At 41.4% G+C, this 17,151-nt stretch overlaps 1 protein-coding gene across 1 annotated transcript in view; it reads left to right on the top strand.

The window, feature by feature from the left end:
• The window catches only part of kcnk10a (potassium channel, subfamily K, member 10a), a 164,350-nt gene extending 156,792 nt beyond the window's left edge, over positions 1 to 7,558 (top strand). Inside the window, exon 7 of the mRNA XM_038727510.1 lies at positions 4,531 to 7,558. Coding sequence (XP_038583438.1) covers positions 4,531 to 5,205 — 675 coding nt within the window. The 3' untranslated portion in view covers positions 5,206 to 7,558. The remainder of the gene's footprint in view (positions 1 to 4,530) is intronic.
• The last annotated feature ends 9,593 nt before the right edge of the window (positions 7,559 to 17,151 follow it).

Here is a 17,151-nt window from a genome sequence, read left to right as displayed (position 1 = left end):
TTCACCTCCTTAAGAGGAAACTGAGGGGAGAAACACCCGAAACAAAGAAGAACTGAAAGAAGCTGTGGTAAAAGCCTGGAATAGCATCACAAATGAAGAATGCAACAGTTTGGTGATGTCGATGGGTCGCAGGCTTGAGGCACTTATTGCAAGCAAGGGTTATGCCACCAAATATTAAATGTTATTTACTTTAAGATTATTTGTTCCTTTACTCTTGCTCACCTAAGAATGCTGTGGTCTTGTACAAACGGTGATATGATGTTGTTTAACACATCTAGATGTGAATACCAGGAAATAAAAGCTGAAATTCTGAACTCTTGTCTCATACTCATCTTTTGATCTATATAAATAAAATTGAATTGAATTGAACTAAATTCACGTTTGTGTAGTATAACTGATGGTAACGTGAAAATATGTATCAACCTGTTTTTATCTTTGCTTAATACAGGTGTTACCACAGCTTACAGCAAGCCAGCTCGTTACTGAATCACAGTCAGTCTTTTAAAATCTACCCAATATTAACATGCTAGCTTGATAGTGAGCACTAACAGCCAAGTTAGTTGTTTATTGTCATAATGATAAAGTTAGGCAAGGCAAGGTTTATTTTAAGCCTTTTAAGTTTATTTGTATAGCACATTTTAACAACAAGGTAATTCAAAGTGCTTTACATAAAACATAAAAGCAACAGGGAAATATAAAAAAGTTACAGTAAATATTTAATTAAAAGCAATGATTAAAAGCTAAAAACAAAGAAAAAGAAAACAGGACAGTAAAAGTTACAGTGCAGTGTAAGTTATCAATAAAAAGAAAAATCTTAAATATTTAATTAAAAGCAATGGTCTTAATTTAAAAGAACTGACTGTTTCAGCAGACCTGCAGTAATCTGGGAGTTTGTTCCAAATATACAGAGCATAATAACTGAACGCTGCTTCTCCTTGTTTAGTTTTGACTCTGGGGACAGAAAGCAGACCTGCCCCAGACGACCTGAGAGTTCTGGATGGTTCATAATGAAGCAGAAGATCGGAAATGTATTTTGGCCCTAAACCATTTAGTGCTTTATAAACTAACAGCAGGATTTTGAAATCAATTCTTTGACATACAGGAAGCCAATGTAAAGACCTCAGAACTGGAGTGATGTGATCCACCTTTTTGGTCTTAGCGAGGACTCGAGCAGCAGCGTTCTGAATCAGCTGCAGCTGTCTGATGGATTTCTTAGGGAGCCCTGTAAGGACACTGTTAAAGTAGTCGAGTCGACTGAAGATGAATGCATGGATAAGTTTTTCCAGGTCCTGCTGAGACATAAGTCCTTTAATCCTTGATATATTCTTCAGGTGATAGTAGGCTGACTTTGTAATTGTCTTAATGTGGCTCCTCAAATTCAGGTCTGAGTCCATGACTACACCAAGATTTCATTCACATGTCATTTTTGTCAGCTCAGATGTGTAATTACCTATAGACACAAAGTAGTCCCTGTCCTTTAAGTAGGATTCAAACCAGTTTAGAACTGTGCCAGAACGTCCAACCCAGTTTTCAAGTCTGTCTAGTAATACGTTGTGGTCGACCGTGTCGAGATCCATAATCCTAGGACTGAAATTCCGCAACTGTCAGTGTTTAAATGGATGTCATTGAAGACCATAACAAGAGACGTCTCAGTGCTGTGGTGTGGTCGAAAACCTGAGTGGAAGACATCAAAACAGTTATTTAGTGCCAAGAAAGCACTAAGCTACTTGAAAAACAGCTTTTTCAATGATTTTACAAAAAAATGGGAGATTTGATAAGGGCTTATAATAGCTCATTAGTGAACTGTCTAGATTGCTCTTTTTTAAGAGTGGCTTAATGACTGCAGTTTTCAGGGCCTGTTGGAAAAAACCTGAGAGGAGAGACATGTTAACAATTTGTAGTAAATCTGAGGCCATGCATTTAGACACATGTTTGAAAAAACCTGTTGGCAGAATATCAAGGCAACATGAAGAGGATTTCAGATGTTGTATTATGTCCTCCAGGTTTTTATGGTTAATAGAATCAAATTGTCTCATGCTATATGAATTGTTTTTAAGTGGACACAGGGACAAGACATATCCTGTTACTGACATGGAGGCACTGATTGCTTGTCTAATTGTTTGAATTTTGTCAGTGAAGAAGCAGGCAAATTCCTGGTGGATAGAAGTTCAGAGGCTACAGACACAGGAGGGTTGGTTAGCCTGTCGACAGTAGCAAACAGGGCACGTGCATTATTAGTGTTTTTGGTGATGATGTCAGAGAAGAAGGACCGCCTTGCATTTCTCAGCTCTAAATTATAAATGCGAAGTCTCTCTTTATAGAGTTAGGCATTTTCTTACCTGTGATTCTGTCATGATGTTAGCCGCTGCACTGCGCTCCTCCCCGCTCATTACACTCGGTCGACTCGCTCCAGCTGAGTCAGAAATGCACGTTCACATGTTTTGGTGGCGTGGGAGTTTCTCTGTTGGATTCTTTCAAAATCCAGCAGTTTCTTGCTAGTTTCTCAAACTTACCTACCCTGGCTTTAATGATAAGAAGCAGAGAAGAAAGCAGCTTGGTAAAGTATTATAATAACTAATTATTACAACAATTTTTTTTTTTCAAACTAACATGTAATTAATTCAAACTAATACAAATGCTACCCACATAGCACTAAACGGCCCTCACACCTTCACGAACATTGGCATGCTGTGGCAGCACTACTGTTTCCCGAGGTCGGTCAATGTGGCTCTGAATATTCACGCATTTTGGATGCTGAATGAGGCTTACTTTCTGTTGCCTGTACGTGGCACAAGGAGTATGAATTTTTAAACATGTGAAGTTTGGTACAGATTTGACCATGTACAGTTAAAGTACAACAACTTCCTGTTTCATGGCATAACATCAATTTTCAATGCCCTTAAATTAAGTCAGAGTTAGCATAACTATTAATAGCCAAGGAATTTAGCTTGCACGGCAAAAATTTTAAGTCAATCGGATTAACTCTGTAGGAGTTTGTTAAAGCATGGATCCCGTAAAAAGCGGAAAGTGCCCCAAAATTGCACTTTCAATTCAAAATAGCCTCTTGGGTTTAGGGTATGGCTCCAAGAGGCTTTTTGTGTGTTGTGGGGTGCTATGGAGGAGCCATTTTGCCATACCCATGCGTGAAACCCATAGGAGACATAAATGTTCACAACTTCTGACAGGGCAAAGTTTCATGAGATTTCCAGCAACTTTAGGCCGTCAATAATGCCTATTCATTTTGGAGAAGAAGAAAAAAGAATAATTAGGGCCAGAGCACAAATCTTGCGTCTTCAGTGAGAAGGTACAATTATCTGGTAATTCACAAAGAAAGAAAGTAGATTAAAGCTGCAGGCAGTGTTGGGCGGGCCATGGCACGTGAAACGCATAGGGGAGATCCACGACCACACTGCAGATGCCGCAGCACTGCTGATGCAGCTCTGAATTTGCCACACGCTTTGCACAAAGGACTTAAACGTCTCTTCCTGTGTCCCCTAGGCGGCACTAGAGAACACCCAGTACTTTTACATTATGTCTTTATAACTATGACTGAATATTGGTATGTAGATGTGTTTGTGGCGAGACTGTTATCAACCATGTAAAGTCTGGTACAGATTTGAGCATGTACAGTAAAGTTACGACGACTTCCTGTTAGATGACATAGCATGGAATTTCGCTGCAATGTCACGGATACACCATTCAAGGAAAACTCACAAGCTTTACAATATGACATCACCAATGTGTTATGGGTTTTCTAAGATAGTTTTGAAGTAGATATAACCAACTTGCAAGAAGTATTTCATCACAGCTGTTGCCAGCATGTGGAGCTATGACTACGACTAAATATTGGCTTGTAGATGAACACATCAAGGCAGGACTCTTATCAAACATGTAAGGTTTGGTGCAGATGTGAGCATGCACACTGAAGTTAGAACAACTTCCTGTTTCATGGTGAATGATCGATTTTGGATGCCACGCCATGGACACCGTTCCACAAAAATTCACCGTTTGTACAGGTTTCAATCTTCAGTGACTGAACAGTGAAAATGAATGAACAGTCATCTGAAGTTGGTTGTTCTAATTCTCTAGGAATTTATTAAAGTACACACCTTGTAAATGGTGAAAAATGGGATAGAATTGCAATAACATTTTGGGCAAAGTTTGGTGAGTTTTTGAGCATGTTAAGACTGCCAAAAATGTGATTACTTTGCTCATTTGTCTCATTCTTCGGGCCTGGAAAATAAGTCCTTCATTTCCAATAGGGGCCCAAAAAATACAGGATTTGTGTTGCAGAAATATAATGTTATTCCTTTCTTGTATCATCTCATGATCCCTTCAAAATGGCAATAACATGAATAAACATGATACAATTGGGGTTTTGTCACTGGTGATGCAATTTATATTGATTGTCAAGGAAGAAAAAATTTCATGGATTACTTAGACCTCTTTATCTTAACAAGGATTAGTTAATTATGCTACAGCATTACTCACAACTGATGTACTGATTTGTAATAACTGTCTTTGACCAAGGTTGGAGAGATCAAGGCTCATGCAGCAGAGTGGAAAGCAAATGTGCGAGCAGAGTTCCGGGAAACTCGTCGGCGTATGAGCGTTGAGGTCCATGACAAGTTGCAGAGAGCCGCCACTATCCGGAGCATGGAGAGACGGCAACTGGGCCTAGACCAGAGGGCCGTGTCCCTGGACATGCTTTCCCCAGAGCGACGTGCGATGTTCAACAGCCTGGACACCAACAGCTATAATACCTCCTCCCAGGAGAGCATTGATACAAAGCTGAACAACCTTCGGCTGCGGGGAGCCGAGCAGTGCGACCGGCGCGCCAACCACCAGACCACGTCTGAGGACAACATTTTCAACCGCTTGGGCTCTGTCACCAAGCTGGCCAAACGCAACAGGAATCGGGAACTGAAGAAAAACATACCAGGTGAGGCTCGGCGTCCGCACAGCGAGGCCTACGGCTGCAGTATGCCCACTTTTGACTGTACCACACCCACTGCAGATGAAGGGAAAAAGAAGGATGAAGGAGATGATGACAATGAAGAGAAGGAGTGCAACACTAGCTTGTCTGATTTTCCACTGTTTGTGGAAGCTTGCAAGCCTCAAAATGGGTTTATTCCAGAGCAGACCAAAGAGAATGAGAGTGAGAAAACACTTAAAGCAAAGGATCTGCATATTCAGATGACATAGACAATGTGTTCTTCTACAAAGGGAGGTTTTTAATGCCACCATTAGTGCCTTAGGTCTCCCTTATTCCTGTGTGTGCTTAAGCAGGGACACTTTTTAACAATTTTAACATATTCACTGTGCCCTATGGATGTGATTGACACATATTGTGTTGTATGAATGCAAACCCTGGTATGGTTTCTTCAGTTGTTCTATGCCACATGATGGTCATGTACGTCATAAGAGAAGTTATCAGCTCATAGGATAACTTGAGTGTTATTTTTGCTGCCTTGGCCATTATTTCTCTGAGCGAAGATAACATTGTACTTATTGAACTAAAATAATAACTGAGATCCAGATGCTTAATATCAATGAGGTACAGGGGGAAAGCAATTTGTTCCCTGACTACTTGTTCCACTGAATTGTTGAAGGATACATCCTGCTTCTCCTCCTCTGCACATCTAGCAGATCTCCACAATACAGGAGTGTCTGTTTGAATAACTGATTCACATGTATTTAAAAGAATAAACCTACCAGTGTGAAGCTGTTGTTAATTGAACATACATGTGTGAACACTTCCAACTCTGCACACACTGCAGATAACTACCATCTTGTCCATTGTCCGTGTTCACATTCATTTTGGGTCTGGCCCAACAGAAATTTGAGAAATGCAGCCATTCTAAATATTTTTCAAAAGTGTTAGCATATTGAATTGGAATGAGATATAGAGATAGCAATGCTTGAGCTTTCCCCCTAATAGTCCTTAAGTTTTATTGGAAATAAGATAATTGAAGATGTTTTACATTATGTCTGACATGTGCACATGGACTTGATACTGTAACTCCATGTGTGGCTGAAGTCAGAATATAAGTATTACTCAAAAATAAGTAAAGAAATCACTGAAAAAATACTGCTGTAAAATAATATAATAGTAACATGTGAGAGATGTTTGATTTAAATATAACACTATTTTACTATTTTAGTTTGTTATGGTGTTTTTCATGTTGCTTATCGAAACAAAATGTGCATTTAAATGTGAATGAAAATGATTCAGACCATGCCCCATGGTGTCTTTGCATGCTCCCCAAGGTTGTGTCAGTACAGTGTCCAAAAATGCTACGTAGACCATGACCTATTTGAACACTATCTCAGGGCTTGTTAACCTAATGTTTGTTGTTGACATTGTCTAAAAAGTGCTGCATTCATACTTTGAAAGAATGAGGGGACAATGATTGCACCTGTGCTCTATTAAAATTAGAAGATAAGCGATAATGCAAGAGAAGGGACTGTTACATACTAGACATGGACCCACCAATTATGTGATGGATGGGTTTGACATTATTTAGCGCACTGCTGTTACCATGACTGTATTGTGTCTTGTACTTGATTTAAGCATATCAAAAAACTGTTGAAAAACATTGAAGTATGAATCACCTGTAAGTTCCTGAATAGACATTTTTGAGCTTGGTTTTGGGTTTACCCCTCATCCACAACCTGGAAAATCCAAGTTTTTATAAAACATAAGGAGCCTGGACGGACCTTAGTTGAGACAAGCTGACATGCTTGACAGGCTGAGACAACTGTCGGATCAAGCAAACATGCTCCAAAACACCTTATTACCTCTTTAGTGGATTCTAAAACTCACCCTGATGACGCACATAAGAAGAAAAATTTGCTCTTCATATCAAACTTGTGAATGTGAAAAAATGTATCCTTGCAGAAATGTTGGGACTTTTTGAATGGAGTGTAGTGTTATTGCATCATAAGGCACTTCTGCATCAGTTGCAGCTTTCAGCCATGGTGTTTGCTGCCTGAGCATACAATACGATTCCCACAAAGTACATTTTCATGTTCGCCATTCACCATTGCTGGAAATGATACCACATGCATAAAAAATGGAACCTGTGCCACTGATTGTATTACAGTGATATGATGCTCGCATTGTCATTTTCACATATATTTCCAAGCCTCATGAGTACTTTAGTACTCAGTATATGTGTATGCACTGTCTGTCTGATCCTAGTGTTCACATTACTAGGTTAAGCTCTAGGTTAGTGTGAATGCAGCTGAAGCAAGGACTACATGTGCTTAAAAAATGCTTCTAAGAACTACAAAAATGTCAAAGCATAAAAAGAAAACCAAGACATAGATCAAAAAAGGCATGTAAAACTATATTGCAATGTATATGGTGTTGATTGTATGCCACCTCATGCTTCAGAGGATGATGCTTACCATGTTTTTTTTTAACTGCCTGTGTTAAGACTCACAAGCAGCACATGCTCTGTACTTGGACTTTGCTCCCAATGTCTCTTGTGCAAACATTACATTAAATATATTGATTGCCTTTTGGAAATAGAAATCACAGAATTAAGTGCTTTTTCTGAGGATGTGGCAGTACATTTCAAGGTCCTTGAGGTCTGCATTAGTCTCATGTATCTCTAACTGGTATCTACTAAAGGTGGCTTTTGAAGGATGCATCAGTTTTAGGTCACTGCTTGTGACTTCTGTTACACTGAAATTATCCCCTGGTTTTAGCTGTTCACCCAGGTCAAAAAGAAGTGCTCTTAAAGGCACTGAAAATATACTTGAAATTCACATAGTATGCTTATAGTTCATTCATACTTCGAACATGCTTACTACAAGTATATTAAAGATATATTCTCCTGAGCTTTAACATACTTCTCAAAAGTACACTTTGAATAAATTGGTAATAAATATATACTTAATTAAACTTTTAATAAATATGCTTATGTTTGCATGTTCTTCCCGTGTCTGCATGGGTTCTCTCCGGGTGCTCCGGCTTCGTCCCACCATCCAAAGACATGCGGACTAGGTTGATTGGTGACCCTAAATTGTCCTTAGGTGAGAGCGTGAGTGGTTGTTTGTCTATGTGTGGCCCTGCGATGGACTGGCGACCTGTCCAGGGTGTACCCCGCGCCCAATGTCAGCTGGGATTGGCTCCAGCCCCCTGCGACCCTGTACACAGGATAAGCGGTTGACGATGGATGGATATTTATTTAACTCTTAGTAAATACTATTTAGGTGTACTTTGTGGAAGTACATTGGTAAACAATTACACTTTTAGTGGGTTAAAAATATATTTATGCCAAACATGCTTCATTGTGTACCGCGTAGCGGTAGAACCCTTCTATGTTTGTGTGTTTTAGTTATTCTTATTATTATTACTATTGTTTTTGTGTGTTTTAGTTATTATTAGGGTTCTTTTTGGCCACATGGTGGCGCTATAATTAAGGCTTAAAAATGCAAACTTTGAAAGGCCACGCCCCTTACACCGTAAGTCCAATTGACTTGAAATTTCTCACACAGGTGCAGCTCAATGTACTCTACAAAAAAGCCTCAACGATCATTAAGGTCCGCCTATAAAATTTTTCCGCCATTTTGAATTTTTTGAAAATCACATTTTTGACATCTCCTCCTAGACCATAGCTTCGATTGCCACCAAATTTTCAGTGAATTATCATTGGATCAAGCCTATTAAAAGTGGACATAAATGACCACAAAACAGCAACCATAGGGCTGATTATCACAAAACTTACAGGATATGTTCAGATAGGTGCCCCGGATATACCTGGACAGTTTGATGTACATACGTCCCTAGGGGGCGCTACAAGCACAAGAAAGGTGCTTAGCATTACACAAATTACACTATAAATCCCATATTCATTCTCCAATTATCACAAATCTCTCAGGATGTGTCCTCATAAGTAACTGAAACATGCCCTGAAAGTTTCATTCAAATCGAACACCCGGGGGCGCTATAAATGCAAACAAACTGCAGGGGATAAAACGCAAATCAGGCTACAAAATACAAATTGTTTGTCCAATCAACACAAAACTTGCAGGATATGTCTAGATAAGGACATCACACATACACCGCAATTCTCATTCAAATTGACCACTAGGAGGCGCTATAAATGCACAAAAGGAAGCTATTGATCATAAAATGGTGGGTGGTAATGGCGCATAGATAAGATGCTTGCCTTTGGTGTGGACCTGGGTTCAATTCCCACTGTGAGACATCCACCATTGTGTCCCTGAGCAAGACACTTAACCCCTAGTTGCTCCAGAGGTGTGCAACCTCTGACATGTATAGCAATTGTAAGTCGCTAAATGAATTAATGTAAATTAATGTAAAATGTTTGTCCCATCCAGTGGTGCTGAAGGACATTACAGGCTGGACCCCTTGCAGTTTGCCTACAGGGCTAACAGGTCAGTGGATGATGCTGTCAACTTGAGACTGCATTACATCCTGCAACACCTCGACTCTCAAGGGACACATGCAGGGATTCTGTTCGTGGACTTGAGCTTGGCGTTCAACACCATCATCTCAGAAATCCTCAACACCAAACTCACCCAGCTCACTGTGCCAGCCTCCACCTGTCAGTGGATCACAAACTTCCTGATGGCTGGAGACTATTAGCACTGGTGCTCCCCAGGGGTGTGCGCTCTCCCCACTGCTCTTCTCCCTCTACACCAACAGCTGGACCCATCTGTCAAACTCCTGAAGTTCGCTGACGACACAATGGTCATCGGCCTCATCCGGGACGGTGATGAGTCGGCCTACAGACGGGAGGTTGATCAGCTGGCTCTCTGGTGGGGTCAGAACAACCTTAACGCGCTCAAAACTGTGGAGATGATCGAGGCCTTCAGGAGGAGCCCCCCCACTCTGCCCCCTCTGTCTCTAATCAACCACCTGTTTACTGGTTACCAATTATTATTTATTCATCATTCTCTATCTCAGTGGTGTTCACACTGTTCATACTGTTATATTGTCATATTGTAGATAATGTTTACCAAACCCACCTACCTCAAGTACATAACACCTGCACATAATACTTATTCATTCAAGCATCCTTTGCACTATGCTCCATTGCACTGTGTACATGTATTCATGTATGTGTACCTGTATATCACATCCACCTCCAACATGTACATAATAATGGTAATAATAATTTACTCCTGCATCCTTTGCACTCTGCTCATTGCACTATTGTCTCTGTTGAGACTTTTGTTATTTATAGTGTGTATATATGTGTTCTCTATACTTTAGCCTGCGTTTGATTTTATTATTGTATTATTGTATAAGTAAGTGCATGGTGAGCAATGTACATGACAATGTAATGTCAAATTCCACGTATGTGCACACATACCTGTCAAATAAAGCTCTGATATTATGTCAATCCTGTGTTAAAAAGTTCAAATGTCTTAGAAGCATGTAGGTGTTGTCGTATTAGGCTCTGTCACTTTAAGAGGGTAACCTCTGACCCTGAGCCGACAATGGTTGTTTTTTTAAGAGAGGCCTCCGATTCGTTCATGTAGATGCCTGTCACCTTTCTAAACTTGTGATTGGTTAAGGGGCGGGACTAACAGCCAGAGTGGAACTACGAGTCAGCCTGCTGCTTCCAGCGTGTGTTTTTCTCTGGAGGTAACTTAGCCACAAGCTACAGCAGACAGAAAGGTGTAATTTAATAATTATACAGACAGTCAGTAGCCTGGCTGGTTTATAATAAGTTTGTCACTCTGCTACACAGTTTTGTGTACTGCACTGTGTGAGAGCTGTGCTAGTCTGCACACAGCAACAGGTTAGCAACATCGCTAACAGCAAGCTAACGTTAAACAGACACTGTCCCACTGACAGCGCTGCGAGTGACCTGATAAGCACCTCTGGCTTTGAGGGAGACCATCCTGTACCTGTCTTCATCTTCATCCTTCTGAGAGGATTGCAAAACATGACACCAGCGGGAGTTATCTGGACAATGCTGTGAAACTGAGCTTACTTTAAAGGGTTAAACATCGCTGCCCAACAAACAGGTGGAGGAAACAGCTGCGAACTCAGTAACGGTCGGATCATAACGCTCTGTGCTGCTGCTCCGTGTATGGGACAAGCTGTTGTGCTGGATCGGTTGATTCCAAGCTATGGATTGCGCTTGTTGTCATGTAGCCGGTTTCATGCTGCTTTATTATCCGCGGTTATTACGCCAACATGGCGGCTGGCTGTGCTGGATGAAAGGTATGGAGCCGGGAGTGTAAATTAACTCTCTCTCTCTCAAATTAAAGCTGCAAGCAGCGTTGGGCGGGCCCTCGCACTTGTAAGCGCGTCCGCGTGTGAGCCGGCCGAGTTGCACATTCTGGATCTCTGCCGGTGCGGCTGTGAATTTGCTACACGGTTCCGACGCCGCATGAAGGTGCTATATGTCTCTTCCTGTGTCCCCTATGTGGAGCTACATAGCACTTGCCGCTATGAATATAAATCGGTATTGGTGTGTAGATGTCTGAGGGGTGGGAGAGTTATCAAGCACGTAAAGTTTGGTTCAGATGTGAGCATATACACTGAAGTTACGACAACTTCCTGTGTCATGGCGAAGACTTGATCTTTGACGCCACGCCACGGACACGCCCATTGATGAAAACTTGCAAATAGCACAACTTTTCATCTTCAATGCCTTTAGAAGGCAAACCACAAATTTGAGGTCGGTCGGACTAAATCCCTAGGAGGAGTTTGTTAAAGTACGAAGTGTGTAAATCATCCAAAATTTGACATAAAATTCAAAATGGCCGACTTCCTGTTGGGTTTAGGCTATGGCTCCAAGAGACTTTTTTGTGCGTCTGGACAAGATACACGTACCACAGAAAATTCGTGCACGTAGGTGAAACGTGCGGCGGGGGCTGCTTCGTTAAATGTCACTTTCTGTTGCCAGCAGGTGGCGCTATGACTGTGGGTGAATGTCAGCATGTACATGTGTTCAGGGCGGGACTCTCATCCTAGATGTACAGTTTGGTCCAGATGTGAGCATGTACACTGAAGTTACAACAACTTCCTGTTTCATAGCGAATCATCGACGCCACGGACACGCCCATTGACGAAAACTCGCAAATAGCACAACTTTTCATCGTCAATGCCTTTAGAAGACACAGCAGAAATTTGACGTCGATCCGACTAAATCCCTAGGAGGAGTTCGTTAAAGTACGAAGTGTGTAAATCATCCAAAAATGGCCGTAAAATTCAAAATAGCCGACTTCCTGTTGACTTTAGGCTATGGGTTCTTGAGGCTTTTTTGTGCGTCTTGATACGATACATGTCCCCAGAAAATTTCGTACATGTAGGTTGAACGTGAACGAGGGGCTAATCTTTTCCAATTTTCTAGGTGGTGCTAGCGAGTCATTTTGCCACGCCCATGTGCGAAACTTGTAGAATACGAAATTTTTCACCGGTTCTGACATGTTTGCAAATTTTGGTGAGTTTTCGAGTATGTTTAGACCATGTCATTTGAGCCTACTTTGCAGAAGAAAAAAAAAATATATATATATATTAAAGCTGCAAGCAGCGTTGGGCGGGCCCTCGCACTTGTAGCGCGTCCGCGCGTGAGCCGGCCGAGTTGCATATTCTGGAGCTCTGCCGGTGTGGCTGTGAATTTCCTACGCGGTTCCGACGCCGCATGAAGGTGTTATATGTCACTTCCTGTGTCCCCTATGTGGAGCTACATAGCACTTGCCGCTATGAATATAAATCGGTATTGGCGTGTAGATGTCTGCGGGGTGGGAGAGTTATCAAGCACGTAAAGTTTGTTTCAGATGTGAGCATGTACACTGAACAATAATGTACCCAAACAATAAAATAAATTCCTTTTATATTTCCCTGCCTTGTTGTTTATGTGTACATACAGAGGAAGAATGTGAGAACAGCACACATTTCATCGTTACTGTGTGTTAGAGCATGGGAGAACAGTGGATACTTTTAATACAGCCCACACCCCTAATACTGTGTAACTATAACAAGTAGAGAACAGAAGAAAAAGATGTTCTTTCTTTACAACTGTCTGCATAGCTCATTCATATTGTGTAATGAATGAAAATAAATAGGCCTACTAGGCTCCTCTCTACTTTGACATTTAAGATTAGCTTGTTTGATCCACCTTCATACACATGTGACATTACTGTACAACTTGAGAAAGGTTAGTTGTTTTCTGCTCCAGCCTGCCTAAAAGAAAAGCGTTTTTGGGATTAAATGGACTTTATTAGCTGCTGCAGTGCAGGATGAACTCAGAACAGACCCATTTCTCACCTTATTATTCTAAATCATGCAACGAAGAAGAAGAAATGCATAATAAATCCTGGGACAAAATCTGTCCACAAATACTGTACAGCATGTAGTCTGATGAACAAGACTTGTGTTATAGCTGACTTGGGCAGTGAAATGTTTTTTTAATTCATGTGGTCATAGTTGTCCACAACTCAAATCAGAATATAAGAAGAAATGTTTTATACCACCTCAAGAAGGCTTCCTATCAGAAAGGTAGGAAGGTATTTCAAATGTACAACTGCAGTACTTAAATCTAAGTAAAGTAATTTCCCTGACATTTTTGTTACTTTACTTTTAATAGACGCATGTAACAGGTTTTATACTTCCTGTGAGTATAATCCAATCAATCTTATTTTCATACTGTATATCCGTTGTGTAATTTGATAAATTGTGTTGTATGTCGTGCTCGCGTCTCAGAGAAGACTCTGACTGCAACATGCGTCTTTGTAAAGAGAGAAACGGACAGAAAAAGTCTCTAACTCTGCCTGTCAGCTCGCTCTGCTCGTTAAAACTGAATTTTCCATACAGAATTGAATACGAGTGCACTCCAGATTTAGCTGCAGCTAGCTGACCGTGTGCTTCTCCCTATACCGCAGTTCTGTGTCCATGCATGCAGCAAACTGAAAGCACTGTCTGTCGGAGCGTCTACGTGAAAAGAGAAGGAAGACATTGCTGGTAGTATTGTCTTCAGAGTTGTTAAACACCTCAGCGCACTGAAGGAAGCCATCTGACTGTGTGAGGGGCAAGATCGTTGATGTCTGCAGGCAGAGTAGGAGCTCTCCTGTCTGACTGGTCCACCAATAGCAGAGAAGATGACCCCTTGTCAAGCACGTAAAGTTTGGTTCAGATGTGAGCATACACACTGAAGTTACAACAACTTCCTGTGTCATGGCGAAGACTTGATCTTTGACGCCACGCCACGGACACGCCCATTGACGAAAACTCGCAAATAGCACAACTTTTCATCTTCAATGCCTTTAGAAGGCACAGCAGAAATTTGAGGTCGGTCGGACTAAATCCCTAGGAGGAGTTCGTTAAAGTACGAAGTGTATAAATCATCCAAAATTTGACGTAAAATTCAAAATGGCCGACTTCCTGTTGGTTTTAGTACATCGCTCCAAGAGGCTTTTTTGTGCGTCTGGACAAGATACACGTACCACAGAAAATTCGTGCACGTAGGTGAAACGTGCGGCGGGGGCAGCTTCGTTAAATGTCACTTCCTGTTGCCAGCAGGTGGCGCTATGACTGTGGGTGAATGTCAGCATGTACATGTGTTCAGGGCGGGACTCTCATCCTACATGTACAGTTTGGTCCAGATGTGAGCATGTACACTGAAGTTACGACAACTTCCGTGTCATGGCGAAGAGCTGATCTTTGACGCCACGCCACGGACACGCCCATTGACGAAAACTTGCAAATAGCACAACTTTTCATCTTCAATGCCTTTAGAAGGCACAGCAAAATTTGAGGTCGGTCGGACTAAATCCCTAGGAGGAGTTCGTTAAAGTACGAAGTGTGTAAATCATCCAAAATTTGACGTAAAATTCAAAATGGCCGACTTCCTGTTGGTTTTAGGCTATGGCTTCAAGAGACTTTTTTGTGCGTCTGGACAAGATACACGTACCACAGAAAATTCGTGCACGTAGGTGACACGTGCGGCGGGGGCTGCTTCGTTAAAGGTCACTTTCTGTTGCCAGCAGGTGGCGCTATGACTGTGGGTGAATGTCGGCATGTACATGTGTTCAGGGCGGGACTCTCATCCTAGATGTACAGTTTGGTCCAGATGTGAGCATGTACACTGAAGTTACAACAACTTCCTGTTTCATTGCGAATCATCACGCCACGGACACGCCCATTGACGAAAACTCGCAAATAGCACAACTTTTCATCGTCAATGCCTTTAGAAGGCACAGCAGAAATTTGACGTCGATCCGACTAAATCCCTAGGAGGAGTTCGTTAAAGTACGAAGTGTGTAAATCATCCAAAAATGGCCATAAAATTCAAAATGGCCGACTTCCTGTTGACTTTAGGCTATGGGTTCTTGAGGCTTTTTTGTGCGTCTTGATACGATACATGTCCCCAGAAAATTTCGTACATGTAGGTTGAACGTGATCGAGGGGCTAATCATTTCCAATTTTCTAGGTGGCGCTAGCGAGTCATTTTGCCACGCCCATGTGCGAAACTTGTAGAATACGAAATTTTTCACCGGTTCTGACATGTTTGCAAATTTTGGTGAGTTTTCGAGAATGTTTAGGCCATGTCATTTGGGCCTACTTTGCAGAAAAAAAAATAAAAAATTAAAGCTGCAAGCAGCGTTGGGCGGGCCCTCGCACTTGTAAGCGCGTCTGCGCGTGAGCCGGCCGAGTTGCACATTCTGGAGCTCTGCCGGTGCGGCTGTGAATTTGCTACCGATTCCGACGCCGCATGAATGTGCTATATGTCACTTCCTGTGTCCCCTATGTGGAGCTACATAGCACTTGCCGCTATGAATATAAATCGGTATTGACGTGTAGATGTCTGCGGGGTGGGAGAGTTATCAAGCACGTAAAGTTTGTTTCAGATGTGAGCATGTACACTGAACAATAATGTACCCAAAAATAAAATAAATTCCTTTTATATTTCCCTGCCTTGTTGTTTATGTGTACATACAGAGGAGAATGTGAGAACAGCACACATTTCATCGTTACTGTGTGTTAGAGCATGGGAGAACAGTGGATACTTTTAATACAGCCCACACCCCTAATACTGTGTAACTATAACAAGTAGAGAACAGAAGAAAAAGATGTTCTTTCTTTACAACTGTCTGCATAGCTTATTCATATTGTGTAATGAATGAAAATAAATAGGCCTACTAGGCTCCTCTCTACTTTGACATTTAAGATTAGCTTGTTTGATCCACCTTCATACACATGTGACATTACTGTACAACTTGAGAAAGGTGAGTTGTTTTCTGCTCCAGCCTGCCTAAAAGAAAAGCGTTTTGGGATTAAATGGACTTTATTAGCTGCTGCAGTGCAGGATGAACTCAGAATAGACCCATTTCTCACCTTATTATTCTAAATCATGCAACGAAGAAGAAGAAATGCATAATAAATCCTGGGACAAAATCTGTCCACAAATACTGTACAGCATGTAGTCTGATGATCAAGACTTGTGTTATAGCTGACTTGGGCAGTGAAATGTTTAATTTTTTAATTCATGTGGTCATAGTTGTCCACAACTCAAATCAGAATATAAGAAGAAATGTTTTATACCACCTCAAGAAGGCTTCCTATCAGAAAGGTAGGAAGGTATTTCAAATGTACAACTGCAGTACTTAAATCTAAGTAAAGTAATTTCCCTGACATTTTTGTGTTACTTTACTTTTAATAGACCCATGTAAGAGGTTTTATACTTCCTGTGAGTATAATCCAATCAATCTTATTTTCATACTGTATATCCGTTGTGTAATTTGATAAATTGTGTTGTATGTCGTGCTCGCATCTCAGAGAAGACTCTGACTGCAACATGCGTCTTTGTAAAGAGAGAAACGGACAGAAAAAGTCTCTAACTCTGCCTGTCAGCTCGCTCTGCTCCGTTAAAACTGAATTTACCATACAGAATTGAATACGAGTGCACTCCAGATTTAGCTGCAGCCAGCTGACCGTGTGCTTCTCCCTATACCGCAGTTCTGTGTCCATGCATGCAGCAAACTGAAAGCACTGTCTGTCGGAGCGTCTACGTGAAAAGAGAAGGAAGACATTGCTGGTAGTATTGTCTTCAGAGTTGTTAAACACCTCAGCGCACTGAAGGAAGCCATCTGACTGTGTGAGGGGCAAGATCGTTGATGTCTGCAGGCAGAGTAGGAGCTCTCCTGTCTGACTGGTCC

Source organism: Micropterus salmoides, unplaced genomic scaffold (genome assembly GCF_014851395.1).
Source record: "Micropterus salmoides isolate LMB-PRFRI ecotype aquatic unplaced genomic scaffold, ASM1485139v1 Ms_hic_scaffold_18, whole genome shotgun sequence".
Taxonomy (NCBI): Eukaryota; Metazoa; Chordata; class Actinopteri; order Centrarchiformes; family Centrarchidae; genus Micropterus; species Micropterus salmoides.
The sequence above is the reverse complement of the archived record's forward strand: the minus strand, read 5'-3'. Positions and strand labels throughout refer to the sequence as shown.